Source organism: Pristiophorus japonicus, chromosome 8 (assembly GCF_044704955.1).
Source record: "Pristiophorus japonicus isolate sPriJap1 chromosome 8, sPriJap1.hap1, whole genome shotgun sequence".
Classification (NCBI taxonomy): Eukaryota; Metazoa; Chordata; class Chondrichthyes; family Pristiophoridae; genus Pristiophorus; species Pristiophorus japonicus.
In genome coordinates this window covers 182,540,712-182,566,680 of record NC_091984.1, presented here as the reverse complement: position 1 = coordinate 182,566,680, position 25,969 = coordinate 182,540,712, and the positions used below count along the sequence as shown (strand labels likewise).

At 44.0% G+C, this 25,969-nt stretch overlaps 1 protein-coding gene across 3 annotated transcripts in view; it reads right to left on the bottom strand.

The window, feature by feature from the left end:
- Positions 1 to 25,969, bottom strand: part of LOC139268860 (citron Rho-interacting kinase-like) — a 336,825-nt gene that overhangs the window by 202,107 nt on the left and 108,749 nt on the right. For 2 of the 3 annotated variants that reach the window (XM_070887645.1, XM_070887646.1), the window contains exons 11-12: positions 19,725 to 19,830; positions 4,349 to 4,492 (exon numbers count right to left, since the gene is read on the bottom strand). In XM_070887645.1, coding sequence (XP_070743746.1) covers positions 4,349 to 4,492; positions 19,725 to 19,830 — 250 coding nt within the window. Of the gene's footprint in view, positions 1 to 4,348; positions 4,493 to 15,338; positions 15,388 to 19,724; positions 19,831 to 25,969 lie in introns of those variants that run through there. The other variant, XM_070887647.1, reaches the window with a different exon arrangement.

The window sequence follows — 25,969 nt, the reverse complement described above, 5'->3', positions numbered from 1 at the left end:
TGCCGTGAAGGAGTTCCGAGTAGAACGCTTGCTTTGGGAATCTCGTGTCTGGCATGCGAACGATGTGGCCTACCCAGCGAAGCTGATCAGGTGTGGTCAGTGCTTCAATGCTGGGGATGTTGGCCTGGTCGAGGACGCTAGTGTTGGTGCGTCTGTCCTCCCAGGGAATTTGTAGGATCTTGCGAAGACATCGTTGGTCTTACTGTACATGGTCCATGTCTCTGAGCCATACAGGAGGACGGGTATTACTACAGCCCTGTAGATTATGAGCTTGGTGGCAGATTTGAGGGCCTGGTCGTCAAACACTCTTTTCCTCAGGCGGTCGAATGCTGCACTGGCGCACTGGTGGCAGTGTTGAATCTCGTTGTCAATGTCTGCTCTTGTTGATAAGAGGCTCCCGAGGAATGGGAAATGGTCCACGTTGTCCAGGGCCGCGCCGTGGATCTTGACAACTGGGAGGCAGTGCTGTGCGGCGAGGACAGGCTGGTGGAGGACCTTTGTCTTACAGATGTTTATTGTAAGGCCCATGCTTTCGTATGCCTCAGTAAATACATTGACTATGACTTCAGCCTCTGTATGTGCGCAGGCGCTGGCGTCGTCCGCGTAATGTAGCTCGACGACAGAGGTTGGGGTGGTCTTGGACCTGGCCTGGAGACGACAAAAGTTGAACAGGTTCCCACTGGTTCTGTAGTTTAGTTCTACTCCAGCAGGGAGCTTGTTGACTGTGAGGTGGAACATGGCAGCGAGGAAGATTGAGAAGAGCGTTGGGGCGATGATGCAGCCCTGTTTGACCCCGGTCCGGACGTGGATTGGGTCTGTAATGTCTGAGCCTTAAACAACAACCCAACTCTGGAGCAGCAAGGCAGCATTACAGATGGCTTAAGGCTGAGGTCCAACAAAAAAACGGGACCTAAACAACAGGTGGTGGATGGAGAAAGCACAGGAGATACAGCAGCTGGCCAACAGCCATGATGTGCGAGGACTCTTCATCGCAGTCAAGGCTACCTATGGTCCAAACACCCAAGGCCCCACCCCACTGCTGGCCAAGAACAGGGAAATACTCATTAAGGGCACCGAGGCAGTTAGGGCCCGCTGGAAGGAGCACTTCGAAGATCTCCTCAAATTGAGACTCTGCCTTTGACTCGAGTGTTCTCGACTCCATCCCGTAGCATGCTACCTGCCACCATCTCAGTAAAACCCCAGCACTGCACGAGATCTGAAAGATGGGTGTCCAGCAGCTGAGGTCTTTTTTTCTAGATCATTACTATCCTCTTTGCTGGTGTCCCTCAAATCCAAGTTTGTTCCCTCTTACGATGGCATTAAATGAAATCCAACTAGTACCCTGTACGTAAATATGCGGGGCTCTGCTTTCACTCTCAGGGGATTCTCCTCTCCCAAAAACTCACTGTTTCTTTCTGTGCAGGTTTTAATAAGGGCTAAAAATTCGGGTGCTCCCCGTTTGGGGGCGGTAACAGAGACTTTGCGCCAGGCGCAGAAGTCTCGCCCCTCGTGAAAAATTGAGGTTACCGCCCCCGAAAGGAAATGGATCGCTAAAACAAGCGCACCACTTCCTTTCTGAGGCGGTAGTGGGGCGCATGGCTCACTAGCGCTATGCATTGGGCCGTGTAGTGCTGCCGCATAGAAAGGGTCCTACCTGGACCACCAGAGAGCGGGGGTGCTGCACGATCAGCCCGGCACTCAAGCAGAGGGCCAGGCTGACCGATCGCGCCACGGACCCCGCATCCAAAGTGGCAATAAGAAAACCGGCCTTTTTTTTTTACAAACAACAGCCCACCTCCCCTTTAACTTTCGCCCCGCTAGCGGTACGTGTCCCTTGATGCTGTCGCTGTCATCGCCTGACGCAGCTTCAGGAGAGATACCCAAATTAGGGTCCGGGGCACTGCGCACGGTGATGACATTTAACAGGAGTCATTCTCGGCATTGCGCCTGGTCGCAAAGTCGTTCGTGCCGGCGGGGGTGGGGGGTGCTCATGGGAGGCGCAAATTAGCCAAATTTCTCCCCCTTAAATTTTAAAATGTAATGGTCCAGCATCCCAACATTTACTCACATAGCATACTGCCTGCAGTTAATCTTAGGATGTGTTCCACAAACATTTCTAACTTGAGCTAGAGCATGTTTCTTTCAGAAATTGAAACTCTTTGGATCTGGTCTGAAAAATGAATCACCAATGACAGCAACTACTCATGAGCTTGGAATTAGCATTTCAGTTCTGAATGCCAAGTCAGTGGACACTGCAATAAAGGTCATGGGTGTCAATCACTGGGAATCATCCATGACAGTTCTTAAAAATATGAAAACCAGGTGATGATATTGACGGAAGTTGTTTGGGAAAGTTTGCCTAAATTTCAGTGGGAAAATTTACTGTATGGAATGGAACTATGCAGACACAGAGTTCCCTGGAGTTCAGTTCCTAGGTCTGCGCTGAGTCAGTTAATATCATGGGGAACTCCATCTAACCTCAACGTTCATATGTTAGAGAAAGGCAAACGAACACACTCGTACTTCTGTTCCCGAACGCAAGCCAGTGGATCGTGGAAGAATTTTGCACAAGACAACGGTCAAGCTCTGCTTCAGTAGCTCCCCATGTTTGAATAGACTCTTATTAATCACTGTCCAGGTTCATACATGAAAAAGGATCACTGGGGTTAGGTACTAGAGCATTGCTGCCCATGAAAACATATCCAATATGACTCACTGCATTCAGGAGAAAAGAGAAACATAAGAACATAAGAAATAGGAACAGGAATAGGCTATTTGGCCCCTCGAGCCTGTTCTGTCATTCAATAAGATCATGGCTGATCTGGGACTCAGCTCTACTTCCCTGCCCGCTCCCCATAACTCTTTACTCCCTTATCATTCAAAAATCTATCTCCACCTTAAATATATTCAATGACCCAGCCTCCACAGCTCTCTGGGGCAGAGAATTCCACAGATTTACAAGCCTCAGAGAAGCAATTCCTCCTCATCTCAGTTCTAAATAGGCCACCCCTCATTATTAAACTATGCCCCCTGGTTCTAGATTACCCCACGAAACATCCTCTCTGCATCTACCTTGTCGAGTCCCCTCAGTATCTTATATGTTTCAATAAGATCACCTCTCATTCTTCTAAACGCCAATGAGTATAGGCCCAACCTGCTCAACCTTTCTTCATAAATCAACCCCTTCATCTCAGGAATCAACCTGGTAAACGTTCTCTGATTTGCCTCCAATGCAAGTATATCCCTCCTTAAATAAGGAGACCAAAACTGTACATAGTACTCTAGGTGTGGTCTCACCAATATCCTGTACAGTTGTAGCAGGACTTCCCTGCTTTTATACTCTATCCCCCTTGCAATAAAGGCCAACATTCCATTTGCCTTCCTGATGACTTGCTGTACCTGCATACTAACTTTTTGTGTTTCATGCACAAGGACACCCAGTTCCCTCTGTACTGCAGCATTTTGTAATCTCTCTCCACTTAAATAATAATTTCCTTTTTTATTTTTCCTGCCAAAGTGGATAACCTCACTTTCCCATATTAAACTCTATCTGCCAAATGTTTGCCCACTCACTTAGCCTGTCTATATCCCTTTGCAGATTCTGTGTGTCCCCCTCACAACTTGCTTTCCAATCCATCTTTGTATCATCTGCAAACTTGGCTACATTACACTCGGTCCCTTCATCCAAGTCATTAATATAGATTGTAAATAGTTGAAGAGCAGAAAAGAAGCACAAAGTCAACATTATATTATAAAGACACTGTTGCATTATTATAATAATGCCCAGACAACAAAGCATACAGAAATATAAAAACTAGAAGAAAATATTTCAGTCTATATCAAGACAACCAGTAATGGTACAAGTACAATTCATATTAAAACACATAATTAGATGTTTATAAATGCACATCAGTACTACACATACTGTCCCTTTTAGAATAATAACTTGCATTTATACAGCATCTTTAACATAGTAAAACATCCCAAGGCACTTCATAAGAGCGTTATCAGACAAAATTTGACAGTCACATAAAGAGATATTAGGACAGGTGACCAAAAGCTTGATCAAAGGAGCATCTAAAAGGAGGAGGGAAAGGTAGAGAGGTGGAGGAGTTCAGGGAGGAAATTCCAGAACTTAGGGTCTAGAGAGCTGAAGGCATGGCTGTCAGTATTATATTGAATTTACAGCACAGATACAGGCCATTCAGCCCAACTGGTCCATTTATGCTCATTTTTATTTAGTTTATGTTTATTTAGTATTGGGCGAAGAAAATTTAATATTGGCTTTATGGAAGTAATCTGAATATCATTCATAGCCACACTCCGATAAAGAGTATCGTCTACTTACACTACACTCTGTAATATATGTGGCCAAGTCTTGCTCCAGGATTGATTTCTGGGTTTCAGATGCCTGAAGCTCCACATCCTTTTGCTCAAGTGCAGTTTCCAGCTCATACACTCTACGTTGTAAATGAGTGACTTCTTGCTCCATCTGGAAAAAAAACCCTCAGAATATCAAATAAAGCCGTCACTTAATACAAAACTAGCGTGAATAAGTCTAAGATGCCGATCATATCCCAAACTTCTGATTGCTGCTTGGTATTACAACAGTTCAAGTTCTACTTGCTGCACTACTTGTCTTATGTAGAAGTTAAGTGCAGATGAAGGCGGCATTTGGCCTATCTTAGCTTATCGACTAAAAATCCTACGGACTCTCCTCCATTATCTCCTCCAATATCCAACTATCTCTTACGCTGCCTTGAATGTGTTCGGTGGCCCTGCCTCCACGGCTCTCTGGGGCAGAGAATTCCATAGATTTACAACCCCGAGGGAGGAAAGGACTGACTTCTCTTAGCAGAGGGGTCAACAACCAGGGGGAAGAGATTTAAAGTAATTGGGAGGAGGTTTAGAGGGGATTTGAGGGGAAATGTCTTCACCAGGTGGATCCTGAAAGGGAGGTAAAGGCAGAAACCCTCAGCACATTTAAAAAGTACCTGGATGTGCACTTGAAGTGCCGTAACCTACTGGGCTACAGACCGAGAGCTGGAAAGTAGGATGAGGCTGGGTAGCTCGTCGGCTGGCGCAGACATGATGGGCCGAAATGACCTCCTTCCGTGCTGTAAATTTCTGTGATTCTATTCTATGATTATTCCAAGGTCTTTGCACCCGTGACCCTACTTGGAAGACCAATGTGTTATTCACTTTAGTAATTCCTGGTTTCGATCCTAAATATACCCTTCGCCAATTTGAACCTATGCCCCTTTGCCTAATGTCATAGTTCATTTAACTTAAAGTAGTGTTCTAGATTTACTTTTTTTTAATGCCCTTTAATATACCGCTTATCAAGCCTCCTCTCAGCCTTTGTCTTTCAAGGCAGAAAAGTTCTCAATATTACCAGTCTCGTCTCATTATGCAATATTCGGATAGCAAGAATCATCCTGCTGGCTCTTCTCTGTACATGGTTTGCACATTTCCCTCATCTCCACTTGCCCAAAACTGGACACAGTACTCCAGGTATAATGTATAACCAAAGCAATGTGCAGTTTCAGCATGACAAGTCCAATAGTTAAGAGAGATAGAGAAAAAGACAGAACACAACCACATTGTGCTGCAGGCACTTGTTGGCAGAAATCTTTAGCAGCACTTCAGAAACAGACCGTATGGTAGTGGACTGAAAACATCTGGTGTGATTCTACTGTTTAAGTAGCAAGATGATGACCTTGGGAATCAGTTATCTTAATGTTAGCTGGCAAGAAGGCACTGGAGTACCGAAGAGACCAATTTCATCTGTCTAAAAGAAACGATAAGCGAGTCAGCATGGATTAAAGAAAGTAACTGACAATTTTTGTTTAAAAGAGAGATCAACTAATAATGAAAGCTTGTATTTCCAGAAAGCTTTTGACAAGATCCCTCAAAGACACAGAATTAAATTTAGTAGCAAGTCAGTTAGAAAAAGGGTTACAAACAAGGCAGAGCACATAATGAGGAAAATTATCAAGTTAGAAAATTGATTAGTGGAGCAGAGATTAAAACTGGGCTCTTCACCATTTTTAATCTTAATAACCAATAGAATCAGGTAAGTTGCACAGAAGCATGACACAGGGCAGGCAAAGGTTACGATACAAGCTAGGGAATTTTAACATCATACAAACAGTGAGTGGGTTTGGGAATGGGTGGATAGTTAAATGTGCTGAAATTGACAGCGCATCAGGAAACTGGCTCCAAACCTCCGACTTCCGCATTTCATTCGAGTGCGTTCGGCTGCATGCGAGAAACCCCCTCGGGAGAGGCGGGTTACTAATTTAAAGCTATTAAGAGGCAGTTAAGAAGTGATTAACAGGTTTTTAACAGGGGTTTCCAACTTTCACTGTGAGTGCACGGGTTTCCTGGACCTCGTCAGAGAAAGCAAGGTGACAGCACAGAAGCAATTGAGAGGGCTGAACAAAAGACAGGGAAAAAAATTGCCTAAGTGCAGAGGCTTTTGATCACAGCACTTGCTCTGAGAGTTTGTTTTCAGTACATTGCAGGTGATTTCTACAACTTTGGAGGTGGTTTCCAATACTTTGGAGATCACTCTTACTACTCTGGAGGTTTGTGCGTCTGATCTCCGCTTTATGTCAGTTAAATATCAGATCATCAAGGGTGCTGTTTGTGTGGTTTCACCTTGTCCTCAGATGAGGACCAAAATGAGCACCAGCAGCAGCAACAGGAGGAGCAGCAGCCTTCTCCTCACAGACCTGCCGCTCCACAGGAGAGGCAGATGAGCACAACCCGCAACACAGGGTATATAGCGAGACAGAGAATCAGCCTCCTTGACATGGCTGAACACCAGTGCTTCAGGAGGCTCATGGTATCGACTCAGGTCGTGGCAGACATTTGTACCCTGCTGGAACAAGATCTGCTGCCAACTGGACCTGGTGGCCACGCTTTGGCTGTCAAAGTGACCATCGCCCTCAACTTTACCTCGGCCTCCTTTCAGGACATATTGCAAAATGCAGTCAGCTGCCCACAAATGCATTACACAGGTGACCAATGCCATGTTTGCCAGGGCAAGCAATTATGTACACTTTGTTACCAATAAAACTAGTCAAAATGAACGTGCGCTCAGGTTTTTGGCTCTGGTTGGCTTCCCACAGGTGCAGGGTGTCATCGACTGCACACGTGTGGCAATCAAAGCACTCCCAGATCACGCAGGAGTGTTGTGAATCGCAAGGGCTTCCACTCCATCAATGTGCAGTTCGTCTGCAACCACAAAAAGATTATTATGCAGGTGTGTGCAAGATTCCCAGGGAGCTGTCATAATGCATTCATCATGCGCCAGTCCACCCTCACTGATTTCTTTGCACCCCGAGCAGACTTACCAGCTGGCTGCTTGGAGACAAGGGCTATCCACTTTAGACGTGGCAGATGACACCCATGAGGAGCCCAAGAAATGAGGCCCAAGAGTGCTACAATCAAAACCATATGACAACGAGATGTGTCACTGAGCAAGCAATCGGGATGCTGAAGATGCGTTTCTGGTGCCTCGACAGATCTGGAGGTGCCCTTCAATAAGCACCAGCCAAGGTCTCCAGAATGATCGCGGTGTGTTGCGCTCTGCACAACATAATGTAGCAACAAAATTGGAGCTGCAGGAAGAGCATGGCACAGAGCACATTGCCTCTTCACAGGAGGAAGAGGAAGAGGATGACGACAAGCAGTAGGAGGAATGTCATGTGGCCATAGCACCAGCAGCAGTGCACATTGCTGTTCAGGATGGACTCGTCATGGCAAGATTTAGTTAGGTTACACCACTGCACCCAACTTGTACATTAATTTATCATAACATATCTAACACACCCATGTGCATGCCCTTATGCAACTAGTAATCTTCCTTTTCCTACAACTCCTATATCGTGCAACCCACTGACTCAGCAGGGGTCGAGGCAGGCTGCTCACATTCCTTCTTTGACTGCCGAGATGCTCTTGGCAGACATCCTCTGGGTTTTGGTGCCCATGAGGGCCTTCGGCTGCACCTGCAGAGGCAGACTCGACCATTGGGACATGAGGAGTACTGAATGAGGAAGCGGCAGCGGGTGAGAAGTGGAAGCGCTTGGAGCACATGCCTCACTTCTATGTCCCCCTTCTCCATCTTCCCTCTTGTGGCCCATCGGCACTTCCCTGCTAGCAATGAGCTGGAGGATACTTTGCTACACATTAGTAGGACGCTAAATGGTCAAAGCGAGATTTTGATCTATCCTAGTTAATGTGACATTCAAAGTGTGCAAGCCATTAGTGAGAGCAAGCATCCACTTGTTTCACTGTCGTGTCTAATGCTCCCTGCAGGTGGCCACTCTTTCCATGGACGAACACATTATAGCCAAGGCCTGGAACCTCATGCCACTCATGTTCAAGATGGACTCCTCCATTCTCTTGACAAGCATGCCAAGTGCGGATGAAAATCTTGCCAGAGCCTTGCACATTTTTTGCGGCTGCTCCAGAATCATCCTCTTCATCAATGGCCCCCAAGGTTCAGTATCTGCATCCAGCTGAGCAGCACTTGGAGCATCCTGCATTCTCAGATTCTCCACTGCTCTCCCAATCTCCACCATCTACTCTTGCTCACATGTGACGTGCGAGACACCAGACAGAAGTGTAGAGGACCATGGGGACCATGTCCACAGATTCCTGAAAGTAGCAGGCCAGGTAAGGTAGTTAAGGCGGCATACGGAATACTTGCCGTTATTAGCCGAGGCATAGAATACAAGAGCAGGTAGGTTATGCTTGAACTGTATAAAACACTAGTTAGGCCACAGCTAGAGTACTGCGTGCAGATCTGGTCACCACATTACAGGAAAGATATGATTGCACTAGAGAGGCTACAGAGGAGATTTACAAGGATGTTGCGTGGACAAGAGAAATTGAGCTGTGAGGAAAGATTGGATAGGCTGGATTTGTTTTCTTTGGAACAGAGGAGGCTGAGGGGAGACCTTATTTGAGGTGTATAAAATGATGAGGGGCCTAGATAGAATGGATAGGAAGGACCTATTTCCCTTAACAGAGGGGTTAACAACCAGGTGGCATAGATTTAAAGTAATTGGTAGGAGGTTTAGAGGGGATTTGAGGGGAATTTATTTCACCCAGAGCATGGTGGAGGTCCGTAACTTACTGCCTGAAAAGGTGGTAGAGGCAGAAACCCTCGCCACATTTTAAAAGTATTTGGATATGCACTTGAAATGCCATAACCTACCACGCAATGGACCAAGAGCTGGCAAGTGGGAGTAGGCTGGATAGCTCTGTTGGCCGGGGCGGACACGATGGGCCGAAATGGTCTCCTTCCGTGCTGTAAATTTCTGTGATGCTATCTTTACATTGTCAGCAACTATGGCTTCTATACATTTGGTCCCTTCATCCAAGTCATTAATATATACTGTAAATAGGTGCGGCCCCAGCACTGATCCCTGTAACACCCCACTAGTTACAGTTTGCCAACCTGAAAATGACCCATTTATCCCGACGCTCTGTTTTCTGTTAGTTAGCCAATCCTCTATCCATGCTAATATATTACCCCCAACACCATGAGCTCTTACCTTGTGTAGTAACCTTTTATGTGGCACCTTGTCGAATGCCTTTTGGAAATCCAAATGCACTACATCTACTGGTTCCCCTTTATCAACCCTGCTCGTTACATCCTCAAAGAAAGCTAATAAATTTGTTAAACACGATTTCCCTTTCATAAAACTCTGCTTGATTTAGAAAATCATAATACAATGCCCTGCTGTTATTTCTTTAATAATGAATTCGAAACATAGAAAATAGTAGTAGGAGGCCATTTGGCCCTTCGAGCCTGCACCACCATTCAATATGATCATGGCTGATCCTCCATCTCAAAACCATATTCCCGCTTTCTCCCCATACCCCTTGATGCCTTTTGTGTCTATAAATCTATCTATTTCTTTCTTAAATATATTCAGTGACTTGGCCTCCACAGCCTTCTGTGGTAAAGAATTCCAACAGTTCACCACCCTCTGAGTGAAGACATTTCTCATCTCAGTCCTAAATTTTCTACCCCGTATCCTGAGACTATGACCCCTTGTTCTAGGCTTCCCAGCCAGAGGAAACATCCTCCCCACATCCAGTCTATCTAACCCAGTCAGTATTTTATACGTTTCAATGAGATCCCATCTCATTCTTCTAAACTCCAGTGAATACAGGCCTAGTCAACCCAATCTTGCCTCATACGACAGTCCTGCCATCCCAGGAATCAGTCTGGCAAACCTTCGCTGCACTCCCTCTGTGGCAAGTATATCCTTTCTTAGGTAAGGAGACCAAAACTGCAGATAATATTCCAAGTGTGGTCTCATCAAAGACCACCCTAAGTGGAGGAAGTGCATCCGGGAGGACGCTGAGCACCTAGAGTCTCATCGCCGAGAGCATGCAGAAATCAAGCACAGGCAGCAGAAAGAGCATAGAAACATAGAGACATAGAAAATAGGTGCAGGAGTAGGCCATTCGGCCCTTCTAGCCTGCACCGCCATTCAATGAGTTCATGGCTGAACATGCAACTTTAGTACCCCATTCCTGGCTTTCTCACCATACCCCTTGATCCCCCTAGTAGTAAGGACTACATCTAACTCCTTTTTGAATATATTTAGTGAATTGGCCTCAACAACTTTCTGTGGTAGAGAATTCCACAGGTTCACCACTCTCGGTGAAGAAATTCCTCCTCATCTCGGTCCTAAATGGCTTCCCCCTTATCCTTAGACTGTGTCCCCTGGTTCTGGACTTCCCCAACATTGGGAACATTCTTCCTGCATCTAACCTGTCTAACCCCGTCAGAATTTTAAACGTTTCTATGAGGTCCCCTTTCATTCTTCTGAACTCCAGTGAATACAAGCCCAGTTGATCCAGTCTTTCTTGATAGGTCAGTCCCGCCATCCCGGGAATCAGTCTGGTGAACCTTCGCTGCACTCCCTCAATAGCAAGAATGTCCTTCCTCAGGTTAGGAGACCAAAACTGTACACAATACTCCAGGTGTGGCCTCACCAAGGCCCTGTACAATTGTAGCAACACCTCCCTGCCCTTGTACTCAAATCCCCTCGCTATGAAGGCCAACATGCCATTTGCTTTCTTAACCGCCTGCTGTACCTGCATGCCAACCTTCAATGACTGATGTACCATGACACCCAGGTCTCTTTGCACCTCCCCTTTTCCTAATCTGTCACCATTCAGATAATAGTCTGTCTCTCTGTTTTTACCACCAAAGTGGATAACCTCACATTTATCCACATTATACTTCATCTGCCATGCATTTGCCCACTCACCTAACCTATCCAAGTCGCTCTGCAGCCTCATAGAATCCTCCTCGCAGCTCACACTGCCACCCAACTTAGTGTCATCCGCAAATTTGGAGATACTACATTTAATCCCCTCGTCTAAATCATTAATGTACAGTGTAAACAGCTGGGGCCCCAGCACAGAACCTTGCGGTACCCCACTAGTTACTGCCTGCCATTCTGAAAAGTCCCCATTTACTCCTACTCTTTGCTTCCTGTCTGACAACCAGTTCTCAATCCATGTCAGCACACTACCCCCAATCCCATGTGCTTTAACTTTGCACATTAATCTCTTGTGTGGGACCTTGTCGAAAGCCTTCTGAAAGTCCAAATATACCACATCAACTGGTTCTCCCTTGTCCACTTTACTGGAAACATCCTCAAAAAATTCCAGAAGATTTGTCAAGCATGATTTCCCTTCCACAAATCCATGCTGACTTGGACCTATCATATTACCTCTTTCCAAATGCACTGCGATGACATCCTTAATAATTGATTCCATCATTTTACCCACTACCGATGTCAGGCTGACCGGTCTGTAATTCCCTGTTTTCTCTCTCCCTCCTTTTTTAAAAAGTGGGGTTACATTGGCTACCCTCCACTCCATAGGAACTGATCCAGAGTCAATGGAATGTTGGAAAATGACTGTCAATGCATCCACTATTTCCAAGGCCACCTCCTTAAGTACTCTGGGATGCAGTCCATCAGGCCCTGGGGATTTATCGGCCTTCAATCCCATCAATTTCCCCAACACAATTTCCCGACTAATAAGGATTTCCCTCATGGGGCAATTCAGTCGCACCCATCCTTTCCCACAACGACTATCTGTCCCTCCTGTGACAGGGACTGCGGCTCTTGTATTGGACTGTTCAGCCACCTAAGGACTCATTTTTAGAGTGGAAGCAAGTCTTCCTCGATTCCGAGGGACTGCCTATGGTTTAACTGTAGTAAGACATCCTTGCTCCTGTACTCAAATCCTCTTGCATTGAAGGCCAACATACTATTTGCCTTCCTAACTGCTTGCTGCACCTGCAGGTTTGCTTTCAATGACTGGTGTACAAGGACATCCAGGTCCCTTTGTACATCGACATTTCCCAAGCTACCATCATTTAAATAATACTTTGGTAGGAAAAACATAAAGACAAAGTGGATAACTTCACATTTATCCACGTTCTCCTGCATCTGCCATGTGTTTACCCACTCACTCAATCTATCTAAATCGCCTTGCAGCATCTTTGCATCCTCCTCACAACTCTCAATCCCACCTAGTTTTGTGTTGTCTGCAAACTTGGAAATATTACATTTGGTTCCCTCATCCAAATAATAATATATATATAAAATATAAAAATATATATATTCCATGGCTACCTCTTTTAGTAACCAGGGATGCAGATTATCAGGCCCTGGGGATTTATCGGCCTTCAGTCCCATTAGTTTCTCCAGCACTATTTTCTTACTAATAATCATTTCCTTTAATTCCTCTTGCTCACTAGACCCTTGGTTCCCTAGCATTTGTTATTTGTGTCCTCTTCTGTGAAGACAGAACCAAAATATTTATTTAATTGTTCTGCCATGTCCTTGTTCCCCATTACAAATTCTCCCATTTCTTTCTGTAAAGGACCTACATTTGTCTTCACTAATCTTTTTCTTTTTACGTACTTGTAAAAACTTTTGCAGTCGGTTTTTATGTTCCTTGCAAGTTTACTCGGACTCTCTTTTTCCCCTCTTTATCAATCTCTTGGTCCTTTTTTGCTGAATTCTAAACTGCTCCCAATCCTCAGGCTTGCTACTTTTTCTAGCAACTTTGTATAACTCCTCTTTACTATCCTTAATTTCTTTTGTTAGCCATGGTTGGGCCACTTTTCCTTTTGTGTTTTTGCACCAGAAAGGAATGTATAACTGTTGCAATTCATGCATTCATTCCATAAATGGTCACCATTGCCTATCCACCGTCATGCCTTTTAATGAATCTTCCCAATCTATCACAGCCAATTCATTCCTCATACCTTCGCAGTTGCCTTTGTTTAGATTTAGGACCCTAGTTTCAGATTGGACTACTTCATTTTCCATCTTAATAAAGAATCCAATCATGTTATGGTCACTCTTCCATAAAGGACCCCGCACAACAAGACTGTTAATTAACCCCTTCTCATTGCACAATACCCAATCTAGGATAGCCTGTTCCCTAGTAGGCTCCTCAACGTACTGGTCTAAAAAACCATCTCATACACGCTCCAGGAATTCATCTTCCACAGTATTATTACTAATTTGGTTTGGCCAGTCTATATGCAGATTAAAGTCACCTACGATTACTGTAGTACTCTTGTTACATGCATCTCTAATTTCCTATTTGATGCCATCCCCTGCATTACCACTACGGTTTGGAGGCCCAAAGACAACTCCCACCAATGTTTTCTGCCCCTTGGTGCTCCCTAGCTCCACCTAGACTGATTCTACATGTTGATTTTCTGAGCCAATATCCTTTCTCACTATTGCTCTGATTTCATCCTTTACTAACAACGCCACACCACCCACTTTTCCTTTTTGCCTGTCCTTCCTAAATAGCAAATATCCTTGGATATTCAGTTCCCAACTTTGGTCACCTTGCAACCATGTCTCCATAACTGCAACTATAATTGTATCCATTTAAATTTATTTGCGCTGTTAATTCGTCTACCTTATTATGGATGCTTCGTGCATTCATATACATTGCTTTTACATTTGTCTTTTTAACATTATTAGACATCTTAACATTATTTTGTACTATAGCCCTATTTGTCTTTTTTCTTACCTGGACCCAAATTGTTAGTGCACTCTTTTGTTTATATGCTTTGTCCCTTCCTGACATAATCTGGTTATCCTTATCACATTCATTTTCCTGCATTGCTTCCTTTTCTTTTCTCTTGAGCATTCTAGATTTCTCTCCACTGGGACCCCCCTTCTCCCCTTATTTAGTTTAAAGCCCCGTCCATCTCCCTAGGTATTCGATTCGCTCGCACTCTGGTCCCAGCATAGTTCAAGTGTAGTCCATCCCCACAGAACAGCTCTCTCTTTCCTGAGTATTGGTGCCAGTGCCCCACGAATCGAAAACCACTCTCCCACACCAACCTCTGAGCTACGCATTCATCTCCCTGATTCTATTGACCCTATGCCAATTTGCTTGTGGCTCAGGTAATAATGCAGAGATTATTATCTTTGTGGTCTGCTTTTCAATTTAGTCTCTCGCTGCTCAAACTCTCGCAGCAGAACCTCTTTCTTAGTCCTTCCCATGTCATTGGTACCTACGTGTACCATGACAACGGGATCCTCCTCCTCCAAGTTCTTCTCCAGCCCGGAGGAGATGTCCTTTGTCCTGGCACCGGGTAAGCAACACAGCCTTCGGGACCCACACTCTTGGCTGCAGAGAACCCTATCTATTCCCCTTAACTATACTGTCCCCTATTACAACCACCTTCCTCTTTACTCCCCCCACTTGAATGACTTTCTGCACCACGGTGCCTTGGTTAGTCTGCTCGTCCACCCTGCAGTCTGCTCACTTGTCCACAAGGGTTATAAGAACCTCAAACCTATTGGATAAGTGTAGGGACTGAGGCTCCTGCAATACTACCTCCTGGATCCCCATACCTGCCTCATTTGCAGTCACACCCTCCTGCCCCTGACCACGTGTCAATTCTAAAGTATTTAATCTAGAGGGTCTGGCTGCCTCCAGAAGCAAAAGGTCCAGGTAACTTTCTCCCTCCCCGATGTCTCGCAATGTCTGCAGCTCGGACTCCAGCTCCTCAACTTGGAGCCGAAGTTCATTGAGCCGCAGACATTTACTACAGATGTGGTCGCCGTGGACCAAAACGTCCAGAAGCTCCCACATATTGCAGCAGCAATACATCTCCTATTATTTTATTTAATTAATTAGTTTAGTGTTAATCAAGTATTTACCTTATATAGTTTATTAAATTAGTTAAATAAAGAATTTAGTTATATGCTATATGTTAATTTAAAAGAAAAACTTAGCCCACAATCACTTACCTGTGATGTCACACTGCAGAGTTCTCCCCACCTGGAGCCATGCGATCTCCTGGAGAGGCAAAAAACCAGATAAAAACCCAGGCTAATTGGGGAAAAAAATCTGGGAAAATTCCTCTCCAACCCAACCGGGCGATCGAAACTAGTCCAGGAGATCACATTGGCCGTATTAGATTCCTTGAAGTTGCATGTCTGCTGCGGCTTTTATCCTCACTCTCAGATCTCGGTCTGCTCCCGCTCAGGTACGCCACCACTCAAACTCAGTTTCCTACTCTGTTGACATATGTTAGGCTAACTGGCCTCTAGTTTCCTGCTTTCTAGCTCCCTCCTTCCTTGAATAGGAGCGTTACATTTGCAGTTTTCGAATCCTTTCCAGAATCTAGGGAATTTTGGAAGATTACTACCAATGTATCCGCTATCTCTGCAGCCACTTCTTTCAAGACCCTCGGATGCAGACCATCAGGTCCAGGGGACTAGTCAGCCTTTAATCCGATTAGTTTCCCTCATACTTTTTCACTTGTGATAATGATTGTTTTAATTTCATTGCGATGCTTTTAGTGTCTTCTACGTGACGCCAAATACAAAATATTTGTTCAAAGTCTCTGCCATTTTCTTGTTTCCCATTAGTTCCTCAGTTTCACCCTCTGAGGGACCAACATTTACTTTAGCTACTCTCTTCCTTTTTATATACTTGTAATTGCAATTATCTACTAAAATAAATAAATACTGGTCCAATTCAACAATACAGTTATAAAGGTATGGAACAATGTGAACCAGTTATAGATGCAATTTAAATCTAATTTTCTCAAAATTCACACCCAAATTTCCTCAATTAGTTACACTCATGAAAAATTAACATAATGAACACCTATCTGCCACCGTAAATATTTACTTCGCGCACCACCGGCGCACCGTGGCTGCAGTGTGCCACAAGATGCACTGCAGCAAACCGTCAAGGCTTCTTAGACAGCACCTCCCAAACCAGCAACCTCTACCACCTAGAAGGACATGGGCAGCAGGTGCATGGGAACACCATCATCTGCAAGTTCCCTCCAAGTGACACAATATCCTGACTTGGAAATATATCGCCGTTCATTCACCATCGCTGAAACTTCCTCCCCAACAGCACTGTGGAAGTACCTTCACCTCAGGGACCACAACAGTTCAAAGCGACAGCTCACCACGACCTTCTCAAGGGCAATTATGGATGGGCAATAAATATTGGCCTTGGCCAGTGACGCCCACATCCCATGAATAAATAACAAAAAATAGCGATGTTTAACTTATTAGCAAGTTTGACTAAAAAAATATACATTGAAGTAAAATGTTAGCATACAGGTGTTTAGTTTTAATCAACTTTTGTGGTAATGACTAAAACCATCAATTTAAACCTCTCTCCAGCCATTTAGAATATAGAAATTAGAATGCAAGATAATACTGCTGAATTCATACTCGTTTTACATCTGTTTTTAAATTCCAGCGAGGCAAATGAGTATTACAGGATATTGAGATACCATTGGCAAGTGTAGAAACCGGCGCAAATTTGAGCAATTTCTGTGCAAGTGCAATCCAAGAAATTCCACACCGTATAATAAATCACTCTGCTTTTACAAAACAATGCAACATCTACAAAATCTGTGTAGCTAACTCAAGAGATCACACTCAAAGATCCGAATAGAAAAGATCTTGGCTCTGAAAATCAAGAAGTAGAATCAGTTTGGGTAGAGCTAAGAAACAGCAAGGGGCAGAAAACATTGGTAGGGGTTGTTTTATAGGCCCCAAAACAGTAGTGGTAATGTAGGGCAGAGTATAAATCAGGAAATTAGAAACGCATGTAATGAGGGTCATGCAGTAATCATGGGGGAATTTGCAGTAATAGTATAGAGGACAAATTCATGGAAGATAGTTTTCTAGATCAGTATGTTGAGGAACCAACTAGAAAACAGGCTATCTTAAATCTAGTATTGTGCGATGAGAAAAGATTAATTAATAAGCTTGTAGTAAATGAGCCTTTAAGGAAGAGTGACCATAATATGATAGAATTTTATATTGAGTTTGAAAGTGATTTAGTTAAATCCAAAACTAGGGTCTTAAATCTAAACAAAGCAAACTACGTAGGTATGAGAGGCAAGTTGGCCAAGGTAGATTGGGAAACTACACTAAAAGGTATGACAGTAGCCCATTTAAACATACATTCCTATAAGGCATAAAAACCCTACAAGAAAAGTGGTCCAACCGTGGCTAACAAGAGAAATTAAAGATAGTATTAGATCAAAGAAAGAGGCTTATAATGTTGCCAAAATAAATAGCAAGCCTGTGGATTGGGAGGATTTTAGAATTTAGCAAAGGAGGAGCAAAAATGTGATAATGAGAAGGAAAATAGAATATGAGAGTAAACTAGCGAGAGACATAAAAACAGACTGTAAAAGCTTCTATAGGTATGTTAAAAGGAAAAGATTAGCGAAAGTAAACATGGGTCCCTTACAGGCTGAGACAGGAGAAATTATAATGGGTAAAAAGGAAATGGCAGAGAAATTAAACAAATACTGTGCGTCTGTCTTCACTGAAGACGTTGCAAAAAACTTCCCGGAAATAGTAGAGAACAAAGGGAATGAGGAACTGAAAGAAATTAGTCAAAAAAATAGCACTGGAGCAATTAAATGGAACTGAAAGCAGATAAATCCCCTGGACCTGATGGCCTCCATCTTAAGGTTTTAAAAGAGGTGGCTATATAGTGGATGCATTGGTTTTCATCTTCCAAAATTCCATAGATTCCAGAACGGGGAACTACAGACCACTAAGCCTGGCATCAGTAGTACAGAAAATGCTAGAATCTATTATTAAGGATGTGGCAACAGGGCACTTAGAAATTAATAATAGGACTGGGCAGAGTCAACAAGGATTTATGAAAGGGAAATCATGATTGACAAATCTGTTAGAATTTTTTGAGATTGTAACTAGCAGAATAGATAAGGGGGGAAACCAGTGGATACGGTGTACTTGGATTCTCAGAAGGCATTCGATAAAGCTGCCACACAAGAAATTATTAAACAAAATTAGGGCTCATGGGATTGGGGTTAATAATCAGCATGAATTGAGAATTGGTTAACAGACAGAAAACAGAGAGCATGGAAAAAAAAAAGGTCATCATGGGGTTAGCAGGCTGCAACTAATGGGGCACCGCAAGGATCAGTACTTGGGCCTCAGCTATTCACAATCTAGATCGATGATTTAGATGATGGGACTGAGTGTAACGTATCCACATTTGCTCATGATACAAAGCTAGATGGGAATGTAAGTTGTAAGGAGGATGCAGAGACTTCAAGGGGATATAGATAGGCTAAGTGAGTGGGCAACATGGCAAATGGAATACAATGTGGAGAAATGTGAAGCTATCCACTTTGGTAGGAAACATAGAAAAGCAGAGTATTTTTTAAATGGTGAGAGATTGGAAAATGTTGGTGTTCAGAGGAACCTGGGTGTCCTTGTACACAAATCATTGAAAGTTAACATGCAGTATAGCAAGCAATTAGGAAAGCAAATGATATGTTGGCCTTTATTACAAGAGGATTTGAGTATTAGAGGAAAGACTACTTACTGTAATTATATAGTGCCCTGGTGAGACTACACCTGGAGTATTGTGTACAGTTTTGGTCTCCTTACCTAAGGAAGGATATACTTAACTTACCATAGAGGGAATGCAGCAAAGGTTCACCAGAGTGATTCCTGGGAATGGGAAGAACGTTCTATGCAGAGAGATTGAGTAGACTAGACCTATATTCTCTAGAGTTTAGAAAAATGAGAAGTGATCTCATTCAAACATACAAAATTCTTACAGGGCTTGACAGGGTAGATGCAGGGAGGATGGTTTCCCTAGCTGGGCAGTCTAGGAATCAGAATAAGGGGTCGGCCAAGGGGTCACAGTCTCAGAATAAGGGGTCGGCCATTTAGGACCGAGATGAGGAGAAATTTCTTCACTCAGAGGGTGATGAATCTTTGGAATTCTCTACCTCAGAAGGTTGTGGAGGCTCAATCGTATATTTAAGACGGAGATCGATAGATTTTTGGATATTAAGGTGAATCAAGGGATATGGGGATAGTGCAGGAAAGTGGAGTTGACGTCAAAAATCAGCAATCATATTGAATGGCAGATCAGGCTCGAGGGTCCGAATTGCTGACTGCTGCTCCTATTTTTTATGTTCTTAAACTTGGTGTCCACCAGTAAAGAATATAACTCTTTTAGGTGGGATCTGAGGAAGGAAGGTAAAAATAAGAGGTAGTGATGTTAATCTGGTGAATTGCTGACTTTGGTTGAATATGGAGCCTCTACCATATGTGGACAAACAAGTCAAATAAAGAAAAATCCTGCGTAATTTGTCCCATGTGTACCTTATGACATGTGTCCTGTGTCTCCTGCAGTTCTTTGTTCTTTATCAGCAGCTTTTTTTCCAGAGAGTTGGTCTTGGCTGGCGAGTCCATCAGTGAAGTTACTGATCTGGAAACAATACTGGGATTATTTTAGGAGTTAACTTCAGCTGTAGCGGATCACTGATTTTAAACATACTGAAGGAAATCATAAATGCAAATTGCCAGAATACATTCATTTTGTAATAATTAATTTTGTGCATAACTCACTTAAGACAGAAGTTTAAGAAATAAGCGAGAATACAGTTTTACTGACCACAGAGGTGTTCATCCTTCTAAAAACCTGAACACCAGGTTCATGATGATTTCTTGTAGTACATGAACATTCAGATAATTTGGCAAAAAACATCTGGACCAAAATCCAAGCACAACCATGTTCTCAAGCCAGATGAAAGAAGGTTGGTCCATCACCTGAGCCTGGAGTTTACTTACGTTGTTGTCTTCAGGATCATTGTTGGCTGGTGATTGATAAGTAGTTTTTCTTTTTTTTTTTCTTTATCAATAAGTAACCTTTAGCATTGTTGCTGCCAATTTAAGTTTATCTAAGGGTTAAGTCATGTCAGGAGAGCTCAGACACGTGTTAAGCTCCTCTTGTACTATGTGGGAAGTCAGGGACGCTTCCAGTGTGCGGGAAGTGCATCCGCCTGCAGCTCCTGACGGACTGCATGCGGCACTGGAGCCGAAGGTGAATTCACTCTGGAGCATCCATGATGCTCAGAATGATGTGAATAACACATTTAGTGAGTTGGTCTTACCGCAGGTAAAGGGTACACAGCCAGATAAGGAATGGGTGACCAATAGGAAGAGTAGTGCAAGGAAGGTAGTGCAGGATTCCCCTGCGGTCATCCCCCTCAACAGTACCCAAAGCGGTGTATCTGTTTTGCAGGGGGATGACTCATCAGGGGAGGGCAGCAGCAGCCAAGTTCATGGCACCGTGGGTGGCTCTGCTGCACAGGAGGGCAGGAAAAAGAGTGGTAGAGCTATAGTGATAGGGGATTCTATTGTAAGGGGGATAGACGTTTCTGCAGCCACAACCGAGACTCCAGGATGGTATGTTGCCTCCCTGGTGCAAGGGTCAAGGATGTCTCAGAGCGCGTGCAGGGCATTCTAAAAAGGGAGGGTGAACAGCCAGTTGTCGTGGTTCATATATGTACCAATGATACAGGTAAAAAACGATATGAGGTCCTACAAGATGAATTTAGGGAGCTAGGAGCTAAATTAAAAAGTAGGACCTCAAAAGTAGTAATTCCAGGATTGCTACCAGTGCCACATGCTAGTCAGAGTAGGAATCGCAGGATAGCTCAGAGGAATACGTGGCTTGAAGAGTGGTGCAGAAGGGAGGGATTCAAATTCCTGGGACATTGGAACCGGTTCTGGGGGAAGATGGGACCAGTACAAACCGGACAGTCTGCACCTCGGCAGGACCAGAACCAATGTCCTAGGGGGGAGTGTTTTCTAGTGCTGTTGGGGAGGAGTTAAACTAAAATGGCAGGGGGATGGGAACCTATGCAGGGAGACAGAGGCAAGTAGAATGGGGGCAGAAGCAAAAGATAGAAAGAAGAAAAGTAAAAGTGGAGGGCAGAGAAACCTAAGGCAAAAAGCACAAAGGGCCACATTACAGCAAAATTCTAAAGGGGCAAAGTGTGTTAGAAAGACAAGCCTGAAGGCTCTGTGCCTCAATGCGAGGAGTATTCGGAATAAGGTGGATGAATTAAATGCGCAGATAGCAATTAACAGGTATGATGTAAATGGCATCACGGAGACATGGCTCCAGGATGATCAGGGCTGGGAACTCAACATCCAGGGGTATTCAACATTTAGAAAGGATAGACAGATAAGAAAAGGAGGCGGGGTGGCATTGCTGGTTAAGGAGAAAATTAATGCAATAATAAGAAAGGACATTAGCTTGGATGATGTGGAATTGGTATGGGTGGAGCTACGGAATACCAAGGGTCAGAAAACGCTGGTGGCAATTGTGTACAGACCACCAAACAGTAGTAGTAAGGTTGGGGACAGCATCAAACAAGAAATTAGGGATGCATGCAATAAGGGTACAGCAGTTATCATGGACGACTTTAATCTACATATAGATTGGGCTAACCAAACTGGTAGCAATGCAGTGGAGGAGGATTTCCTGGAGTGTATTAGGGATGGTTTTCTATCGAGGAATGTCGAGGAACCAATTAGGGAGCTGGCCATCCTAGACTGAGTGATGTGTAATTAGCAATCTTGTTGTGTGAGGCTCCTTGGGGAAGAGTGACCATAACATGGTAGAATTCTTTATTAAGATAGAGAGTGACACAGTTAATTCAGAAACTAGGATCCTGAACTTAAGGAAAGGTAACTTCGATGGTTTGATGCGTGAATTGGCTAGAATAGACTGGCAAATGATACTTAAAGGATTAATGGTGGATAGGCAATGGCAAACATTTAAAGATCACATGGATGAACTTCAGCAATTGTACATGACTGCCTGGAGTAAAAATAAAACGGGGAAGGTGGCTCAACCGTGGCTAAAAAAGGAAATTAAGGATAGTGTTAAATCCAAGGAAGAGACATATAAATTGGCCAGAAAAAGCAACAAATCTGAGGACTGGGAGTAATTTAGAATTCAGCAGAGAAGGACAAAGGGTTTAATTAAGAGGGGGAAAAGAGAGTACGAGAAGAAGCTTGCCGGGAACATAAAAACTGACTGCAAAAACTTCTAGAGATATGTGAAGAGAAAAAGATTAGTGAAGACAAACGTAGGTCCCTTGCAGTTGGATTCAGATGAATTTATAATGGAGAACAAAGAAATGGCAGACCAATTGAACAAATACTTTGGTTCTGTCTTCACGAAGGAAGACACAAATAACCTTCCGGAAATACTAGGGGACTGAGGGTCTAGTGAGAAGGAGGAACTGAAGGATATCCTTATTAGGCGGGAAATTGTGTTCTGGAAATTGATGGGATTGAAAGCCGATAAATCCCCGGGGCCTGATAGTCTGCATCCCAGAGTACTCAAGGAAGTGGCCCTAGAAATAGTGGATGCATTGGTGATCATTTTCCAACAGTCCATCACTCGGGATCAGTTCCTATGGACTGCAGGATAGCTTATGTAACCCCACTTTTAAATGAAAGGGAGGGAGAGAGAAAGTGGGTAATTATAGACCGGTTAGCCTGACAACAGTAGTGGGGAAAATGTTGGCATCAATTATTAAGGATGAAATAGCAGCACATTTGGAAAGCAGTGACTTGATAGGTCCAAGTCAGCATGGATTTGTGAAAGGGAAATCATGCTGGACAAATCTTCTGGAATTTTTTTGAGGATGTAACTAGTAAAGTGGACAAGGGAGAACCAGTGGATGTGGTGTATTTGGACTTTCAAAAGGCTTTTGACAAGGTCCCACACGAGATTGGTGTGCAAAATCAAAGCACATGGTATTGGGAGTAATATACTGACGTGGATAGAGAACTGGTTGGCAGACAGGAAGCAGAGTGTCGGTATAAACGGGTGCTTTTCAGAATGGCGGCAATGGCTAGTGGAGTGCCGCAGAGCTCAGTGCTGGGACCCCAGCTCTTTACAATATACATCAATGATTTGGATGAAGGAATTGAGTATAATATCTCCAAGTTTGCAGATGACACTAAACTGGGTGGCGGTGTGAGCTGTGAGGGGGACGCAAAGAGGCTGCAGGGTGACTTGGACAGGTTCGGTGAGTGGGCAAATGCATGGCAGATGCAGTATAATGTGGATTAATGAGAGGTTATCCACTTTGGGGGCAAAAACGCGAAGACAGAATATCATCTGAATGGCGGCAGATTAGGAAAAGGGGAGGTGCAACGAGACCTGGGTGTCATGGTTCATCAGTCATTGAAAGTTGGCATACAGGTACAGCAGGCGGTGAAGGCGGCAAATGGTATGTTGGCCTTCATAGCTAGGGAATTTGAGTATAGGAGCAGGGAGGCCTTACTGCAGTTATACAGGGCCTTAGTGAGGCCTCACCTGGAATATTGTGTTCAGTTTTGGTCTTCTGATCTGAGGAAGGATGTTCTTGCTATTGAGAGAGTACAGCGAAGGTTCACCAGACTGATTCCCGGGATGGCAGGACTGACATACGAGGAGAGACTGGATCAACTGGGCCTTTATACACTGGAGTTTAGAAGGAGAGGGGATCTCATAGAAACATAAGATTCTGACAGGACGGGACAGGTTAGATGCGGGTAGAATGTTCCCGATGTTGGGGAAGTCCAGAACCAGGGGACACAATCTTAGGATAATGGGGCGGCCATTTAGGACTGAGATGAGGGGAAACTTCTTCACTCAGAGTTGTTAACCTGTGGAATTCCCTGCCACAGAGAGTTGTTGATGCCAGTTCATTGGATATATTCAAGAGGGAGTTAGATATGGCTAAGGGGATCAAGGGGTATGGAGAGAAAGTAGGAAAGGGGTACTGAGGGAATGATCAGCCATGATCTTATTGAATGGTGGTGCAGGCTTGACAGTCCGAATGGCCTACTCCTGCACTATTTTCTATGTTTCTATCATTAAGCCCACGAGACTCAACATGCTACAGTCGACATTTTGTATGGCCCAATGTGCTTTAACAACGACGCTGTACTCCTGCTACCTTTACTGATTGAGAGAGTCAATTTTGTACCAACAGAGTAAGGGCTTACCTTGCCACTCAATGAAAGTGAAACTGCTGCAGCATGTAGAAAAACTCCAACTCCAAGTTCAAGTACAAAAACTGAAGCTACATTAGGAAGAATGCCAGACTTCAACTTTGGGAGACAAGGCAAAGATGTGGTTTCTCTCTTACGATAAACACTGTATGGTTAGCTACAATACATCTAGGAAATAAAACCCTGTAAAACCTGGGATCAGGTTTCTGAATGGCACACGAATGGAACCCAGTTCAGTGGCCAGCACTACATCAGAGTCTCTCTATTCCAAAAGTGTGTCCAACTGAAATTGTCAAATAATTGGCAAGATGGGTTTAGGCTAGGCAATGGGACTCACGTCCATCCCTGCTCGATAGATCTTGATGCAAGGCCATAGGACCGGGGAATCAAATGACTCATGTCAGTAACCTCTGTACTTTTTTCATTATTGTTCTTGTGATGTAGGTGACATTAGCAGGTCATATTTGTTGCCCAACCCTATCTTCTCGGAGAAGGTTTTAGTGCACCTTCTTTAGTGGCTGCTTTTACAACCAAGTGACCTGTTAGACTGCTTCATAAGAATAGAAGAAATAGGAGCAGGAGAGCCTTTTGGACCCTCGAGCCTGCTCCGCCATTCAATAAGATCATGGCTGATTTGATCTTGGCATCAACTCCACTTTCTTGCCCACTCATCATAACCCTTGACTCGTTCAAAAATCTGTGACTCCACCTTAAATATATTCAATGACCCTAATCTTTTTCTCTTCACATATCTATAGAAGCTTTTGCAGTCAGTTTTAATGTTCCCTGTAAGCTTACTCTCATACTCTATTTTCCCCCCTCCTAATTAAACCCTTTGTCCTCCTCTGCTGAATTCTAAATTTCTCCCAGTCCTCAGGTATGCTGCTTTTTCTGGCCAATTTATATGCCTCTTCCTGGGATTTAACACTATCCCTAATTTCCCTTGTTAGCCACGGTTGAGCCACCTTCCCAGTTTTATTTTTACGCCAGACAGGGATGTACAATTGTTGCAGTTCATCCATGTGATCTTTAAATGTTTGCCATTACCTATCCACCGTCAACCCTTTAAGTATCATTCAAGCGTCTATCCTAGCCAATTCACGTCTCATACCATCGAAGTTACCTTTCAATGGCCCCAAGTTTCCACACGCGACGAAAAAGGCACCCCTCAGAGCTGGGCGCCTGTTTCTCGCGCCGAAAACGGCGCCTGAAAAAAAACATGGTATTCTCGAGCTCCTTGCAGCTCGATATCTGCTTGGCGTGGCGCACAGGGGGCGGAGCCTACCACTCGCGCCGATTTTGTAAGTAGGAGTGGGCGGGTACAATTTAAATGAGTTTTTTTGGTGCCGGCAACCCTGCGCGTGCGCGTTGGAGCGTTCGCGCATGCGCAGTCTGAAGTAAACATTGGCACTCAGCCATTTTTAAAAAGTGCTGCAGAAAAAGTGAAAATTTGTTTATTGAACTCTTGCAAAGGCTTGCATTTTAATTTTCTTGATATTTCTGTGTGTGAGGGAGTGCTTTTAGCAGTCAGTCCCCCTCACAGC